General features: G+C 51.2%; 1 protein-coding gene across 1 annotated transcript in view; it reads left to right on the top strand.

Moving 5' to 3' along the window:
* LOC140471115 (peripherin-like) overlaps positions 1-5,783 on the top strand; it is a 29,879-nt gene extending 24,096 nt beyond the window's left edge. The window contains exons 7-9 of the mRNA XM_072567002.1: positions 2,303-2,346; positions 2,460-2,533; positions 3,436-5,783. Coding sequence (XP_072423103.1) covers positions 2,303-2,346; positions 2,460-2,533; positions 3,436-3,483 — 166 coding nt within the window. The 3' untranslated portion in view covers positions 3,484-5,783. The remainder of the gene's footprint in view (positions 1-2,302; positions 2,347-2,459; positions 2,534-3,435) is intronic.
* Positions 5,784-16,052: the final 10,269 nt, after the last annotated feature.

Raw genomic sequence — 16,052 nt, forward strand, 5'->3', positions numbered from 1 at the left:
GGGAACAGCATCCCTCCTTATCCTGACTAACCTGACACCAAATGGATTGCCGTGGTTCAGGAAGGCAGCCCACCGTCACCTTCTCAAGGGACAACTAGGGACGGGCAATAAGTGGTGGCCCAGTCAGTGAAACTCAAACCCAGTAAAAATAGCTCTTGTCCAAAAGCACTCAAAATTTGTCTGTTCATCAGAAAAGACATAGACAGTAAAACTGTTTAAATAATTGCTACTTCCTTTTTCTGATGTCGGGAGTGGCCACGTGTTTGGAAGCATTGCCTTTGAGCTGTTCTGACCAGGCCGCTCAGCTTTGGCCTACAATCTCCGCTTAGAAAACCATTTTAAGACCAAACTTCTTCCATTTACCAGAATAAATGAAAAAGCTAACTGAAACTAGTCAGGCCTTTGTTGTTTTGACGTGGTTTTCCTCATTTGCAAGATTTGGCCTTGACCTTTGACACGGCACTGCCAACCGACAGCATCTTGCCATCTGATTGAACGAGGAAGCAGCCTGTCAAAAAGGCATGAATACTTGAGCTGTAAATTCACACATAAATGGGGATTTTTTTTTGTTGTAGCAAGGTTTGAGAAGATTTGTAGCTCAAGTTGAGGTTCTGGATGTAGGTTTGCTGGCTGAGCTGGAAGGTTCATTTCCAGATGTTTCATCATCCTACTAGGTAACAACTTCAGTGGGACTCCAGGCGAAGCACTGCTGAAAATTCCTGCTTTCTATTTATATGTTTGGGGTTCTTTCGGTCGATGATGTAATTTCCTGTGGTGATTATCAGCCGTGCTTCGTCCAGAGGCCCACTGAAGATTTTTTGTCGTTGCTGAGGATAAGACCAAAGGGGCTGGCGAAAGAAACCCTGTGTGCTTGTATTTAGAGCAGTTTTATTCCCATCAGTTTGACGCCTATTTCAGCAAACACACTGGAGTGAGAGCTCTTTTTTTTAGAGCTGCAGTACCGAGTGACAAGATATTCAAAACCAGGAGCTGGTTTTCCCTCACTTCCAAGGATATCTCTCTGTGCTGCCTCCATTTTAATAGTTTTTCGGGCTAAAGGGATCAAAGGATATGGGGGAGAAATCAGGAGCAGGGGAATCAGTTGGATGATCAGCCATGATCCTATTGAATCAGGGTGGGCGGGGGAATGCAGGAGGCTCGAAGGGCCTACCCTTCCTGTGATTGTTCTGTGTTTCTCTGCCTCACCATGGATTTGTGCTTCAGCTCTGAGGCTGAGAGGCTTCCCTGTGGTACAGCCAAACGTGATGGGTTCGCCCAGGGAGACATAATAGAAACAGAAGAACTTGTACTCCAGCAGCAGTTCCCTCTCCCTCTGCCAAAGCTCACAAACTACCCACCCCGCAACCGAATATTGCGTGCAATTCTGGTCTCCCTCCTCTAGGAAGGATGTTGCAAAACCTTTGAAAGGGTTCAGAACAGATTTATAAGGATGTTGCCAGGATTGGAGGGTTTGAGCTACAGGGAGAGGCTGAATAGGCTGGGGCTGGGTTCCCTGGAGTGTCTGAGGGGTGACCTCACAGAGGTTTATAAAATCAAGAGGGTCATGGATAGGATAAATAGGCAAAGTCTCTTCACTGGGGTGGGCAGTCCAGAACTAGAGGACATAGGTTTAGAGTGAGGGGGGAAAGATATAAAAGAGACCTAAGGGGCAACATTTTCATGCAGAGGGTAGTACGTGTACGGACTGAGCTGCCGGAGGAAGTGGTGGAGGCATCTGGATGGGTTCATGAATAGGATTTAGAGGGATATGGGCAAAGTACTGGCAAATGGGACTAGATTAGGTTGGGATATCTGGTCAGCATGGATGAGTTGGACCGAGGGGTCTGTTTCTGTGCTGTACAGCTCTGTGACTCTCTGACCACAGTTCATGTTGTAAACAAACCCTTGCACAAGGTGAGATCCCATAAGCACGTCGGATAGCCAGGGGGAGGAGGAATGTTTGATTGGGATATGAGATTCCAAGAACCTGGCACCCCACCTCACTGGTGGCACCCCTGGCGATGCCATACCCCCTCAACAGTGAAGCCAAGCCTCAGCTCAGATATTTGCGCATTTGAGATGAGAACAGGGAGTAAGGGTCTGTAACTACTGACGGACTGAATGGTTGGACCTGGCTGAATTCAGCTTGCAGCGTTGGTTCTGACATACCCTAATAGCATCGCAAGTGTCCAAAATATTCCCAGATTCCCACCACTGCTTTGTGACATTCCTTTCAAGCTAGATTTGTGTAAAAAAGATATTCTGGAATTTGCAGTGACTGTGTGTCTTGTTCCCTCAATAGGATTGCAGTTCCAGTTCAATCCTTTACTTCCCTGAGCCTCAGAGGTGAGTCCTATAAAAATGGGCGAGCATTCTAAACTGTTTTGGGATCATTGTATTTTGCAATGGAGGTGGCTGGGTAATTCTCTTTCTTTTGTGTTTTGGCTGTCATGCTTTAGATTACGATCTCAGTTCGGAGATTCCGAGCAGGAAGACAGTGTTAATCAAAACCATTGAGACACGGGACGGAGAGGTGAGGATCTTACTGATTTCGAGAGCAGCTGTATTTTGGAGAGGGGGATTAAAAAAAGATTGCTTAAAAAGGGAAGTTGGTTTTGTGGGACGTCAGTAAATCAGGTCCTTTCCCCAACAAGATGAGGAAAGGCTGAGGGACTCGAGGCTGTTCTCGTTAGAGAGAAGAAGGATGAAAGGTGACTTAATTGAGACATGTAAGATAATCAGGGTTTGATCGGGTGGACAGTGAGAGCCTTTTTCCTCGAATTGCGATGGCTAGCACAAGGGGACATAGCTTTAAATTGAGGGGTGGTAGATAGAGGACAGATGTCAGAGGTAGGTTCTCAGAGTACTAGGGGCGTGGAACACCCAGCCTGCAACAGGAGTAGACGCGCCAACTTTAAGGGCATTTAAATGGTCACTGGATAAATATATGGACGAGAATGGAATAGTATGGGTTAGATGGGCTTCAGATTGGTTCCACAAGTTGGCGCAACATCGAGGGCCGAAGGGCCTGTACTGTGCTGGAATATTCTATGTAATAGAACCAGCTCGAACCAAACCCAGAATCTTAAAGACAGTGAGGACTGCAGATGCTGGAAGACAGAGTCAATAGGTGTGGAGCTGGAAGAGCATCCGAGGAGCAGGAAAATTAATGCTTTGGCTCAAAACCCTTCGTAAGGACCTTCCTGCTCCTCAGATGCTGTCTGACCCGTTGTGCTCTTCCAGCCTCAGATTTATTGACTCCAGAGTCTTAACACTGGGGATGTCAGTTTAAATTAAATTACACAGTTATGCAGAAACACCCAGTGAAAGGAATGAAGAATTCTGCACCTCCATTGCACATTTTTAAAGCTCTTTCGCTTGTTGCCCGCTTTGTAGAAAACTCTCCTCTTTCTTTTTTTTGTTTTGTCTCTGCAGGTCATAAATGAATCCAGGAAGGAGCGACAGAACGAGCCGGAGCATTGAATCCGGGGCAGCCTGGAGACAGTTTGCATTTGGAAGCGGAAGAGAGTTCTGATTTTCCGTTTGCCCGAAGTTTTCCATTTCCCACTCCCTTTCTGTTCAGAGGTCGAAAGTTCCAAATCAGTTCCTTGTCCTGTAACCCCAGGAGTCGCACTCAATTGCAGCGAGCGAATCGAATACCTGATACACTCTCTTTCAATCCAAACACTGCCTCATTTCCTTATTCAAACCCTGGTTGGATATAACTCACCAGGGGCTGGTGTCCTGTCACCGAGTCACCCTTTATTTACACGCACAGAGTCCCTGACACTGATCCAGCTCCTTCAGAGCCAGCACTGAGTGAACAGAATCTCACCCTCCTGTTTCCATCTGTCAGCCAGGGCTCCCTGATTGAACCAGGTTAACAGCCCCAATCAGGGAACTCAGATTCTATGAGGGCCACTGGACTGGCCTCGTTCTGATCCCGACACGTTTGACAGTGACAGTGTGTTCCTCCCCTCGCCTCTGATGGGCTGCTCAGCTTGCACCTTCCACAGAATGGACACAGGGCAGGAGACCATTCAGCCCCCACCCCCCCCTGCCTGAGCCTGTTTCTGTTCTCCAATTAGATCACGGCTGGTCTCCATCTCAGCTCCCGTGCTTTGCCATCATCCTGTCAACTTTATCAAACTTGGGATGGCGAGGACGGGAAGTCCACTGGAATGGCCATGATCCTGCTGATCCAGGCTCGAGGGGCTTAATGGCCTCTTCCTCACTAGCCCTGAGCTGAGCCCACCTGCGATCCAGGCATCACCATCACCTGAACATCAGTGGTGCCTTCAGGATGAACTTGGTTTGTCAGACAACTCACTCACAAGGTTTGCCTGGGGGAAGTCGCTGTTGTTTTAGGGGAGATGGTGGAACTTTTCAAATAAAGGAGTGTTGTTTAGCCACTGAAGCAGCACTGAGAGGGATTTCAGTCAAGTATGAGTTTGCTGGAACCATGTTTACAGAGCTGCTGTTGTGCATCTTCGACACATGAATCACAAAAGGGCTTTGAAGGTGAAAAAAAAATCAGGATGAGCCTCAGAGGAAAGATAGTGTTAGGAGACAGTTAGGACAAACAGTCTGTTGTGGGCAGCATGCTGGCTCAGTGGGTAGCACTGCTGCCTCATGTTGCCAGCGATCCAGGTTTGATCCCAGACTCTGGTAACTGTCTGTAGAGTTTGCATGTCCTCCCCGTGACTTCGTGAGTTTCCTCCCACAGTCCAAACAGTGTGTGTAGGTTAGGGTGGATTGGACATGAGAAATTGCCCATCGTGTCCAAGGAAATGTAGGCTAGGTGGGTTAGCCATGGGCAATGCGGGGTTACAGGGATGGAGAAGGTGGGATGCTCTCCGAAGGGTCAGTGAGGGACTTAATGGGCTGAATGGCCTGTTTCCGCACTGCGGGATTTCCAACCTGACTTTGGTGCCATCCTGACAAGAGTGTGTGACCCTCCAAACCTTCCTATTCATGTACTTATCTCAGTGTCTTTTGATTGTCCCTACATCCACCACTTCCTCAGGAAGTTTGATCCACCCACAAACTCCACTCTGTGTGAAAAATTTACCTCATGTCTTTTTTTCAATTTTTCTCCTCTCACCTTAACAATGTGTCCCCGAGTCTTGATATCCCCCATCCTAGGAAAGAGACAGCTACCATGAACCCTATCTATACCCCTCATTATTTTATAAACTTCTATAAAGGTCACTTCTCAAACCTCCGACGCTCCAGTGAAAAATGTCCCAACCTATCCAGCCTTTCTTTATAACTCAAACCTTCCATACCCGGCAACATCCTGATAAATCTCTTCTGAACCCTCTCCAGCTTCCTAATATTCGGCTCCATCTGGAAAAAAGCAGCAGGAGGAGGGTAAGTAAGGGAGAAGGTTTTCCCATGCAGAGATTCCATACCCTGCACCCGCCCGACGATCCAAAACTTTAATAGATCTTGCTGGAAAAGCTCAGCAAGTCTGGCAGCCCCTGTGGAGAGAAGTCAGAGTTAACGATCCGAAATGTTAACTCTGATTCCTGTCCATCCATGCTGCCAGATCTGTTGAGCTTTTCCATCAGCTTTAGTTGTCGTTTCTGATTGACAGCATCAGCAGTTCTTTTGGCTTCTTTTCTGTTGGTAGATCTTGCAGCCTGCGGCCTGTAGCTGTCCCCTCTGAGCAGACCCACTGAGGTGACACAGTAAACGCTGGTTACCCTCAGGCTGTTGCAGGGAGATACAAAGGTAGGCATGAAGGAAGTCAGAGCCGTTTTCCTGAGAATTTTGGTGGGGCGGGGGGGTGGGAGGGAGGGTGAAGGTTTTGAGAGAGGAAACTGTGCAACGAGTGGGTCCCCAGTCTGCTGGCTAGGAAGGATTTTTCCTGAAACGTTGATTTTCCTGCTCCTCAGATGCTGCCTGACCTGATGTGCTTTTCCAGTATCACTCTAATCTTAGATCGGAAGGGATTTTAAACATTAGCGAGTCTGGAGAGAGAGCAGGACAGAGTGTTATTGCCCAGAGCTGGAGTGTGTGGTCAAAGGAGAGGTGAATTCTACTGTAAACAGCAGAACCCTTTGGAACGTTAACGTACAGACTGATGTACAGGTCCATAGTTCCCAAAAAGTGGCAACACAAGGCATGCTCGCCTTCATTGTCCAGGGCATGGAGTAGATTAGATTCCCTACAGTGTGGAAACAGGCCCTTCAGCCCAACAAGTCCATACCAACCCTCCAAAGAGTAACCCACCCAGACCCATTTCCCCCCTGCCTAATGCACCCAACACTATAGGCAATTTAGCATGGCCAATCCACCTGGCCTGCGGGAGGAAACCCATGCAGACATGGGGAGAATATGCAAACTCCACACAGACAGTCACCCAAGGCTGGAGTTGAACCTGGGACCCTGGCGCTATGAGGTAGCAGTGCTAACCACTGAGCCACCATGTCGCCAGACCACGTAGCAGTGATATATGACCCTCATTAGGCCGCATTCATGCAGTTTCAGTCACCACACTACCAGCAGGGCGTGGAAGCTTTGGCACAGGGAGTGCAGAGAAGGTTCACCAGGATGTTGCCTGGTCTCGAGAGCTTTGGCTGTGAGGGGAGGTTCGAAAGACTGGGAAAGAGAGCGGCTGAGACCTGATAGTAGTCTACAAAATGATGAGAGGCATGGATAGGCTTTCCCCCCCCCTCTAAGGATGAGTTTTGATTTACAAGAGGGCACAGGTTCAAGGTAAGAGGGGGCAAGTTGAAGGGATATGTACAAAGGAGGTTTTCCATGCAGAGAGTGATAGGAGCCTGGAACACATTACCAGGAGAGATGATGGAAGCAGTTACATGGGCAACATTGAAGAGGCATCTGGATGGTTAGATGAATATGGAGGGAATAGAGGGATACGGACTGAATAAGGGCAGATGGTTTGTTGCTTAGTTTAGTTAGGGCGTGATGATCAGCACAGGCCTGGAGGGCCGAAGGGCCAGTTCGTGTGCTGTACTTGTCTTTTGTTCTTAATATTTCATTATGGTTGACTGAAGGAAAAATAGGTGGAGGCTGGGAATCTGAAATAAATACAGAGAAAGCACTGGAGAAACTCAGCAAGTGTGGCAGCAGAGAGAAATGGGGTGAACGTTGCTGAAGACGAGTCAGACTGGACTTGAAACATTGTCTCTGTTTCTCTCCACACTGAGACCTGCTGAGATTCTCCGACATTCTCTACTTTCCGAATGGCTGGTTGAGTAAAGGGGTCGAGGATAAGGCATGCTGTTCACATGGGGGATAGACACTAACATGGAAGAGTGCACAGAATTAGGCCACACATCAGCCACGAGCTCTCTGATCGGTGGAACAGACTTGAGGGGCTGAATGGCCTACTTCTGTTGCTGTGTTCCAATGTCTGTTGAAGGTTTGGGTGCAGAGACAGAAGCCTCCGATGCACATGGAGATCTAAAGCAGGTAGGGAACACCACCCACATCAGCACTGAATCCTTCTTTGCTTCATTTAGACTAAGTCACACAGATAGAGGACAGTTCGAGGGGTTTATTGCTCTGATGTGAGCGATCACATGTTTTTAAATATCAAAATACTGTACAAGGCACCTGAGGATCTGATTTACATGAGAGAGCTGTTTTGTAAATGTTTGACATCTCTGTTTCTGGAATGACACAATGCGTGCACAGCGATAGACTTTACTCGCCATTCAGTCCCAGTCCTTTATCTCCTTGCTTTGTTGCAGCAATGGGGAAAGCTTCGGCCACATCACATTGTGAATTCACCAAAAGCCCAGTCTCAGTATTTTTGACTGGCCTGTGGAGGTGACATTTCTAACCACTGGCCCCAACACTGTTCCGAGGTACTACAGCTCCTGCCACACTCCTGTTCTCTATCGGTAGCGAGCACAATTGAGCACGAATCAAACGAACCTCGGGTTATTCTAGTTAGCACATTGGAAAATCGGAGCGTCGAGAGCAAGAGCAGGTTTTAGGGAGCCGTGAAGCAACATTGGGGAACGCTTGCCTCCGATGGATCGCGGAGATTAGAGTCATAGAGCTGTACAGCACAGAAACAGACCCTTCGATCCAACTCCCCCAGGCCAACCAGATATCCCAACCCAATGTAGTCCCACTTGGCCCATATCCTTCCCAACCCTTCCTCTTCATATACCCATCCAGATGCGTTATAAATATTGTAATTGTACCAGCCTCCACCACTTACTCTGGCAGCTCATTCCATACACATACCACCCTCTGCGTGAAAAAGTTGCCCCTTAGGTCCCTTTTATATCTTTCCCCTCTCACCCTAAACCTATGCCCTCTAGTTCTGGACTCCCCCACCCCAGGGAAAAGACCCTTGTCTGTTTATCTTATCCATGCCCCTCATAATTTTATAAACCTCTATAAGGTCACCCCTCAGCCTCCAACGCTCCAGGATTTGGTCTTGGCGGATCTCCCTGTCCATGGTGACATGGTCAGTTCTGCTGCAGTGTGAACGTTTCTGAAATAAAGCGAGCAACTATTGCTTCATGAGTGGCCTGTGCTATTTGTTCAGGATTGCTGTTTCGAGTCTGAATGAGGTGGGTGGCAGCAATTTGCATCAAAATTCTCCAGGTGAGGGATTTTGGCACGGCATATTCTCGGAGGGATTGATGGGGGGGGGGGGAGGTGTATCACGCCCCTGTGATGTCCGGCATTTTCAGTGAAATATTGAGCTCTCCCTCTCCCAGCACTTTTGACAGGAATTCTTCCGTGAGAAAAAAAGTGCAAGAGGAGACAGTGAGTTGTCTTTTTAGGTCATGGAAGGTCAGTTTTTTTTCTCTTTATTCATGAGATGAGGGTGTCACTGCCCAAGGGTAGCATTTATTACCCAGGGAGCATTTAAGAGTCAAGCCCATTGCCATGGGTCTGGAGTCACATATAGGCCAGACCGGGTAAGGATGACAGTTTCCTTCCCGAAAGGATATTAGTGAACCAGATGTTTTTTTTCCCCAACAATCGACAATAGATTCATGATCACCATTAGACTCTTAATTACTTTTTTAAATATCTGAAATTAAAATTCCACCATCTACCAAGGTGGGATTTGAACTGGGTCTCTGGATTAACAGCCCCATGATAATAACACTCGGCCATCAACCCACCGGAGGGAATCACATCCCATCACATTCCCTGAGCTTGGTAATGCTCCAGGTACACCCTTGTCCACACTATCCTGAAAAAAATGGCTTTTCAGAGCCTGGAATAGAGGCACCCATCAATGTTGGCACCTTTAGGTTCTCTGACCTCAGGATCTTTGTGGTGAGGTATGTTGTAGCCTCCCCAAATCTCCACGCAAAAATAATGGCACCAAACCCAGGAGTCAACCTGTTCACAGCAAGCAACGGAAAACGTGTAGCCTCGCTCCTTTTGAGACTTGCTCCTTTTTGAACAGGAGGTCGCCCAGAAATTCATTTTGAATAATTTCATTCCTAAACAAAACAAAATTCGATCTTCATTCAGTGGCTGCAGGCCTGTTTCAATATGGCTTTCACTTTTAAAGGTTAAGGACATTCGGGATTGGCTGTTAGTGTTCTCAAATTAGGCTTCAAAATGTGAGGTGAAACGGCAGCTTTGTCTGCCCTCTTCAGAGAATGTTAATGTTTCTCAGAATCACTGCTGTTCAAGGCCCATGCATCTCCAGCTGCTTCAGTAATGATCTTCCCTCCATCACAAAGTCGCCGATGATCAGCATCATTCGCGGCTCCTCAGATACTGAAGCAGTCCATGTTCAAATGCAGCAAGACCTGGACAATATCCAAGCTAGGGCTGACAAGTAGCAAGTAACATTCATACCACACAAATGCCAGGCTATGACCACCACCAACCAAGAGGTAGAATCCAACCATCATCTTTTGGCATTCAATGGTATGACCATTATTGAATTCCCCACTATGAACATCCTGGGGGTTACTATTGACCAGCTGAAATTCAACTGTACTTGCCACATAAACACAGTGGCTCCAAGAGCAGGTCAGAGGCTAAGAATACTGCAGTGAGTAACTCACCTCCTGACTCCCCAAGGCCTGTCCACCATCGACAAGGCAGAAGTCAGGAGTGTGATGTAATACTCCCCACTTGCCAGAATGGGGGCAGCTCCAACAAGACTCAAGAAGATCGACATCATCCAGGACAAAGTAGCCACTGCTTGATTGACAACACACCCACCTCCTTCAACATCCCCTCCCTCCACCACCAATACTTTCAACTTGCAATTCACCCAGGCTCCTTCAACAGCACCTTCCAAACCCATGACCACGACCATCTAAAGGGACAAGGGCAGCAGATATGTGGGAACACCATCCCTTGCAAGTTCTCCTCACCATCCTGACCTGGAAATAGATCGCTGTTCCTTCAGCGTGTCGCTGAGTCACAATCTGTCACTTCCCTCCCCAAGAGCATCATGGGTCGATGTAGGTGTTCAACTTCCTAGTCGTCATTTCGAGATGGCCAATAAATTCTGGTCTATCCCATGAAGCCCACATCCTGTGAGCAAATCAAATCGTTGGAAGAAGAGCAGGGGAATTATGCCAGCATCCTGGTCAAACGTCATCTGTGTCAACATCATTAAAACAGTTTATCTGATCATGACCAATATTGGTGTGCATGGGAGCTTTCTGTGAGCAAACTAGAGCCTCAGTTTCGACATTGGCGACAGTGACTGCACTTTGAGCAGAGTGTAACATACGCTTTGTGAAGTTGGGCCAGCCTCTATCGAAGAGCAAGTTGTTTCTTTCTGATTTGAAGCAATCTGTGTGTGCTTTCTGAACACCGCCTTTACAACAAGGCCCCCATTCGAACCCTGCACAGGATGCACTCAAGGGGGCGATTTAAAATTAAGACCACACAATGCAACTTGTATTACAAGTGACAATATTGCAACATTGGTGAGGTAAAAGCGAGGTGCAGGAGAGGCAAAGCAACCAGCAGGTGGAGCACTTTAGGCTTGAACTCTCCAGCTCTCTCTCTCCTTTCCAAGCACCCTCTTTAACCAAGCTGTTAATCCCTGTCTCCTTACCTCAGTTTGTGGCTCCTTTTGATCGCACTCCTGCAAAGCACATTTATTATACTTTCATCAATTCCCTTGTTGTCTGCAAAAAAAAAAGTTTTCTTTAATTCATGGGGCACCTGCACAGTTTGAAACTTCAGATTTGCTGGAAATTGTGCTTTTTCAAAATAACCACTGACATTCTGTCTAATTGCAGGCTCTCTGATATGTGTGTGTGTGTGTGTGAGAGAGAGAGATATATACACAGGCCATTTTCACAGGTTGAATAAATGAACGAATTATTTATTTATTGTGACTTGCACTCTTAAGTGAACCAAACAGAATACAGCAAAAAGCTTCAGGTGTCACCACAATCCAGCGCCATTTCGAATAATTTTAAGAATACAAACGATAACAGAGAGAACTGAAGGAGAGCCCTGAGCCAGCTCACCAACGACATGTGTACCATCACCTTCCTCCACCACCTTGCCATCACCTGAGCCAGAACCAACATAGGAGTCCCCCGCTCCGGGCCCACTGTAACCAGGAGTCCCCTGCTCCGGGCCCACCGTAACCAGGAGTCCCCTGCTCCAGACCCACTGTAACCAGGAGTCCCCCACTCCAGGCTTACTGTAACCAGGAGTCCCCTGCTCCGGGCCCACTGTAACCAGCAGTCTCCCGCTCTGTGCCCACAGCAGCCAGGAGTCCTCAGCTCTGGGCTCACTGCAACCAGGAGTCCCCTGCTCCAGACCCACTGTAACCAGGAATCCCCTGCTCTGAGCCCACTGTAACCAGGAGTCCCCCACTCTGGGCCTACTGCAACCAGGAGTCCCCCGCTCCGGGCCCACTGTAACCAGGAGTCCCCCACTCTGGGCCTACTGCAGCCAGGAGTCTCCCACTCCGGGCCTACTATAACCAGGAGTCCCCTGCTCCGGGCCTACTATAACCAGGAGTCTTCCACTCCGGGCCCACTGTAACCAGGAGTCCACCGCTCCGGACCGAATGAAACGAGGACTCCCCCGCTCCGGGTCCACTGCAACCAGGAGTCCCCCACTCTGTGCCTACTGCAGCCAGTAGTTCTCTGCTCCGGGCCCACTGCAACCAGGAGTCCCCTGCTCTGGGCCCACTGTAACCAGGAGTCCCCCACTCTGTGCCTACTGCAACCAGGAGTCCCCTGCTTTGGGCCCACTGTAACTAGGAGTGTCCTGCTCCGGGCCCACTGTAACCAGGAGTCCCCCACTCTGTGCCTACTGCAACCAGGAGTCCCCTGCTTTGGGCCCACTGTAACTAGGAGTGTCCTGCTCCGGGCCCACTGTAACCAGGAGTCCCCCCATCTGTGCCTACTGCAACCAGGAGTCCCCCACTCTGGGCCCACTGTAACCAGGGGTCCCCCAATCTGGGCCTACTGCAGCTAGGAGTCTGTGCTTCGGGTCCAGTGTAACCAGGAGTCCCCTGCTCTGTGCCTACTGCAACCAGGAGTCCCCCAGTCTGGGTCCACTGTAACCAGGAGTTCCCCACTCCGGGCCTACTGTTACCAGGGGTCCCCCGCTCCGGGCCTACTGTTACCAGGGGTCCCCCGCTCTGGGTCCACTGCAGCTAGGACTCCCCTGCTCCAGGCCTACCGTAACCAGGAGGCCCCTGCTCCAGACCCACTGTAACCAGGAGTCCCCCACTCCGGGCCTACTGTAACCAGGAGTCCCCTGCTCCGGGCCCACTGTAACCAGGACTCCCCCGCTCCGGGTCCACTGCAACCAGGAGTCCCCCACTCTGTGCCCACTGCAACCAGGAGTCCCCCGCTCCAGACCCACTGTAACCAGGAGTCCCCTGCTCCGGGCCCATTGTAACCAGGATTCCCGAGCTCCGGGCCCACTGTAACCAGGAGTATCCCAATCTGTGTCTACTGCAGCCAGGAGTCTGTGCTTCGGATCCAGTGTAACCAGGAGTCCCCTGCTCTGTGCCTACTGCAACCAAGGGTCCCCTGCTCTGTGCCCACTGTAACCAGGAGTCCCCTGCTCTGTGCCTACTGCAACCAAGGGTCCCCTGCTCTGTGCCCACTGTAACCAGGAGTCCCCTGCTCTGTGCCTACTGCAACCAGGAGTCCCCTGGTCCGGGTCCACTGTAACCAGAAGTTCCCCACTCCGGGCCTACTGTAACGAGGAGTCCCCCACTCCGGGCTCACTGCATCCAGGGGTCCCCTGCTCCGGGTCCACTGCAGCCAGGACTCCCCTGCTCCGGGCCTACTGTAACTAGGAGTCCCCCACTCCGGGCCCACTGCAGCCAGGAGTCCCCTGCTCCGGGTCCACTGCAGCCAGGACTCCCCTGCTCCAGGCCTACTGTAACTAGGAGTCCCCCGCTCCGGGCCCACTGCAGCCAGGAGTCCCCTGCTCCGGGTCCACTGCAGCCAGGACTCCCCTGCTCCGGGCCTACTGTAACTAGGAGTCCCCCACTCCGGGCCCACTGCAGCCAGGAGTCCCCTGCTCCGGGTCCACTGCAGCCAGGACTCCCCTGCTCCAGGCCTACTGTAACTAGGAGTCCCCCGCTCCAGGTCTACTGAAGCCAGGACTCCCCTGCTCCGGGTCCACTGCAGCCAGGACTCCCCTGCTCCGGGCCTACTGTAACTAGGAGTCCCCCGCTCCGGGCCCACTGCAGCCAGGGGTCCCCTGCTCCGGGCCCACTGAATCCTGGAGTCCCCCACTCTGTGCCTACTGCAACCAGGTGTCCCCCGCTCTGGGCCCACGGTAACCAGGGGTCCCCACTCTGGGCCCACGGTAACCAGGGGTCCCCCACTCTGGACCTACTGCAGCCAGGAATCCCCCGCACCGGGTCCACTAAAACCAGGAGTCCCTTGTTCTGGGCCCACTGTAATCAGGAGTTCCCTGCTCCGGGCCCATTGTAACCAGGACTCCCGAGCTCCAGGCCCACTGTAACCAAGACTCCCAAGCTCCAGGCCCACTGTAACCATGAGTCCCCTGCTCTGTGCCTACTGTAACCAGGAGTCCCCCGTTCCGGGCCCACTGCAGCCAGGAATCCCCTGCTCCAGGCCTACTATAACCATGGGACCCCCACTCCAGGTCCACTGCAGCCAGGACTCCCTTGCTCAGGGCCTACTGTTACCAGGAGTCCCCCGCTCCGGGTCCACTGCAGCCAGGACTCCCCTGCTCTGGGCCCTCTGCAGCCAGGCGTCCCCCGCTCCGGGTCCACTACAGCCAGGAGTCCCCTGCTCCGGGTCCACTGTAACCAGGTGTCCCCCACTCCGGACCCACTGCAGCCAGGAGTCCCCCGCTCTGGGCCCAATGCAGCCTAGACTCCCCCGCTCCGGGCCCAATGCAGCCTAGAGTCCCCCATTCCGGGTCCACTGTAACCAGGAGTCCCCCGCTCCGGGCCTACTGTAACCAGGTGTCCCCCACTCCAGGCCCACTGCAGCCAGGAGTCCCACGCTCCGTGTCCACTGCAGCCAGGAGTCCCCTGCTCCGGGTCCACTGCAGCCAGGAGTCCCACGCTCCGTGTCCACTGCAGCCAGGAGTCCCCTGCTCCGGGTCCACTGAAGCCAGGACTCCCCTGCTCCAGGCCTACCGTAACCAGGAGTCCCCTGCTCCAGACCCACTGTAACCAGGAGTCCCCTACTCCGGGTCTACTGTAACCAGGAGTCCCCTGCTCCGGGTCCACTGCAGCCAGGACTACCCTGCTCCGGGCCTACTGTAACCAGGAGTCCCTGCTCCAGGCCTACTGTAACCAGGAGTCCCCCGCTCTGGGCCCACTGCAGCCAGGACTCCCCTGCTCTGGGCCACTGTAACCAGGAGTCCCCCACTCTGTGTCTACTGTAACCAGGAGTCCCCTGCTCTGGGTCCACTGTAACCAGGAGTCCCCCGCTCTGGGTCCACTGCAGCCAGGACTCCCTTGCTCTGGGCCTACTGTAACCAGGACTCCACTGCTCCAGGCCCACTGCAGCCAGGAATCCCCTGCTCCGGGTCCACTGCAGCCAGGACTCCCCTGCTCCAGGCCTACTGTAACTAGGAGTCCCCCGCTCCAGGTCCACTGTAACCAGGAGTCCCTGCCCAACTCCCAGACCAAGGCAGCACAGCCTTTTTGCCGAGAGTCCCGCTGCGGCAGCCCTCCTCCGAGATGTTGCCTTGCCAGTGCTGCCATCTTGAAAAGTCTCCTGCCACCACTGCCTCCAATTGCTGGTTGGGGCTTCTTGATCAGCTTTTCTCCTTCCCTGGCTTGCCATTATCCATCCTTTTGGGAGCGTAACTGTCACACTCTCTCTCTGGGCTCCATCTGCAGCTATCGGCCTATTTGCCCCTCCACTGGCTGTCATCAGCACAGTTACCACCTCAAGCAAGCTCCTATGAGTTCTGAGGAAGGGTTTTTAATGTCGACACATTAACTGTTTTCTCTGCACAGATGTTGCATTGACCTGCTGAGTGTCTCCAGCTGTTTCTGTCTCTCTGCTGAGGTGAGGATGTTATGTCACGTGTTTCTGAGGAGCCGAGACGTTAACTCTAATTTCTCTTCGTCAGATGCTGCCAGACGTGCTAAGCTTTTCCAGCAACTTCTTTGTTTCTGATTTACAGCATTTGCAGTCCTTTCGGTTTTTATCTTATATCATGTCTTTGCCACTTTTCTCCTCTCACGTCACAGTGTTACCACCTCCTGGTTGCCTGGCAATACTTGGGTGGGGGGAGCAGGGGGAACACCTCTATTGAAAATATTTACTCCCTTGCATCCCATTACAGACATCCCATCTTTCCATATCCCATTCCAGGAAACCACTGCCAAAATAAATCCAGAATATTTGCCAAGGATAACTCCTGTAGCTTGTTGCACTTGTTTTTTTTAAAAAATTGCTTTTCAGGATAATTAGACAACAAGAAAAAAAAGAGGCCAGTGCTTTAAACACACCACAAGTTGCCAGGTGGCAATGAGCTTGTCAGGATTTTAAATGAGTTGGAAATAGCCAGCAGCTTTTCCATTCTGGTGTGTTAGGCCGCAGGCTTCACTTCAGAGTTGCCCCCACCCCCACCCCAAAAGCAACCCATTGAAG

The sequence above is a fragment of the Chiloscyllium punctatum genome, chromosome X (genome assembly GCF_047496795.1).
Source record: "Chiloscyllium punctatum isolate Juve2018m chromosome X, sChiPun1.3, whole genome shotgun sequence".
In the NCBI taxonomy this organism is placed as follows: Eukaryota; Metazoa; Chordata; class Chondrichthyes; order Orectolobiformes; family Hemiscylliidae; genus Chiloscyllium; species Chiloscyllium punctatum.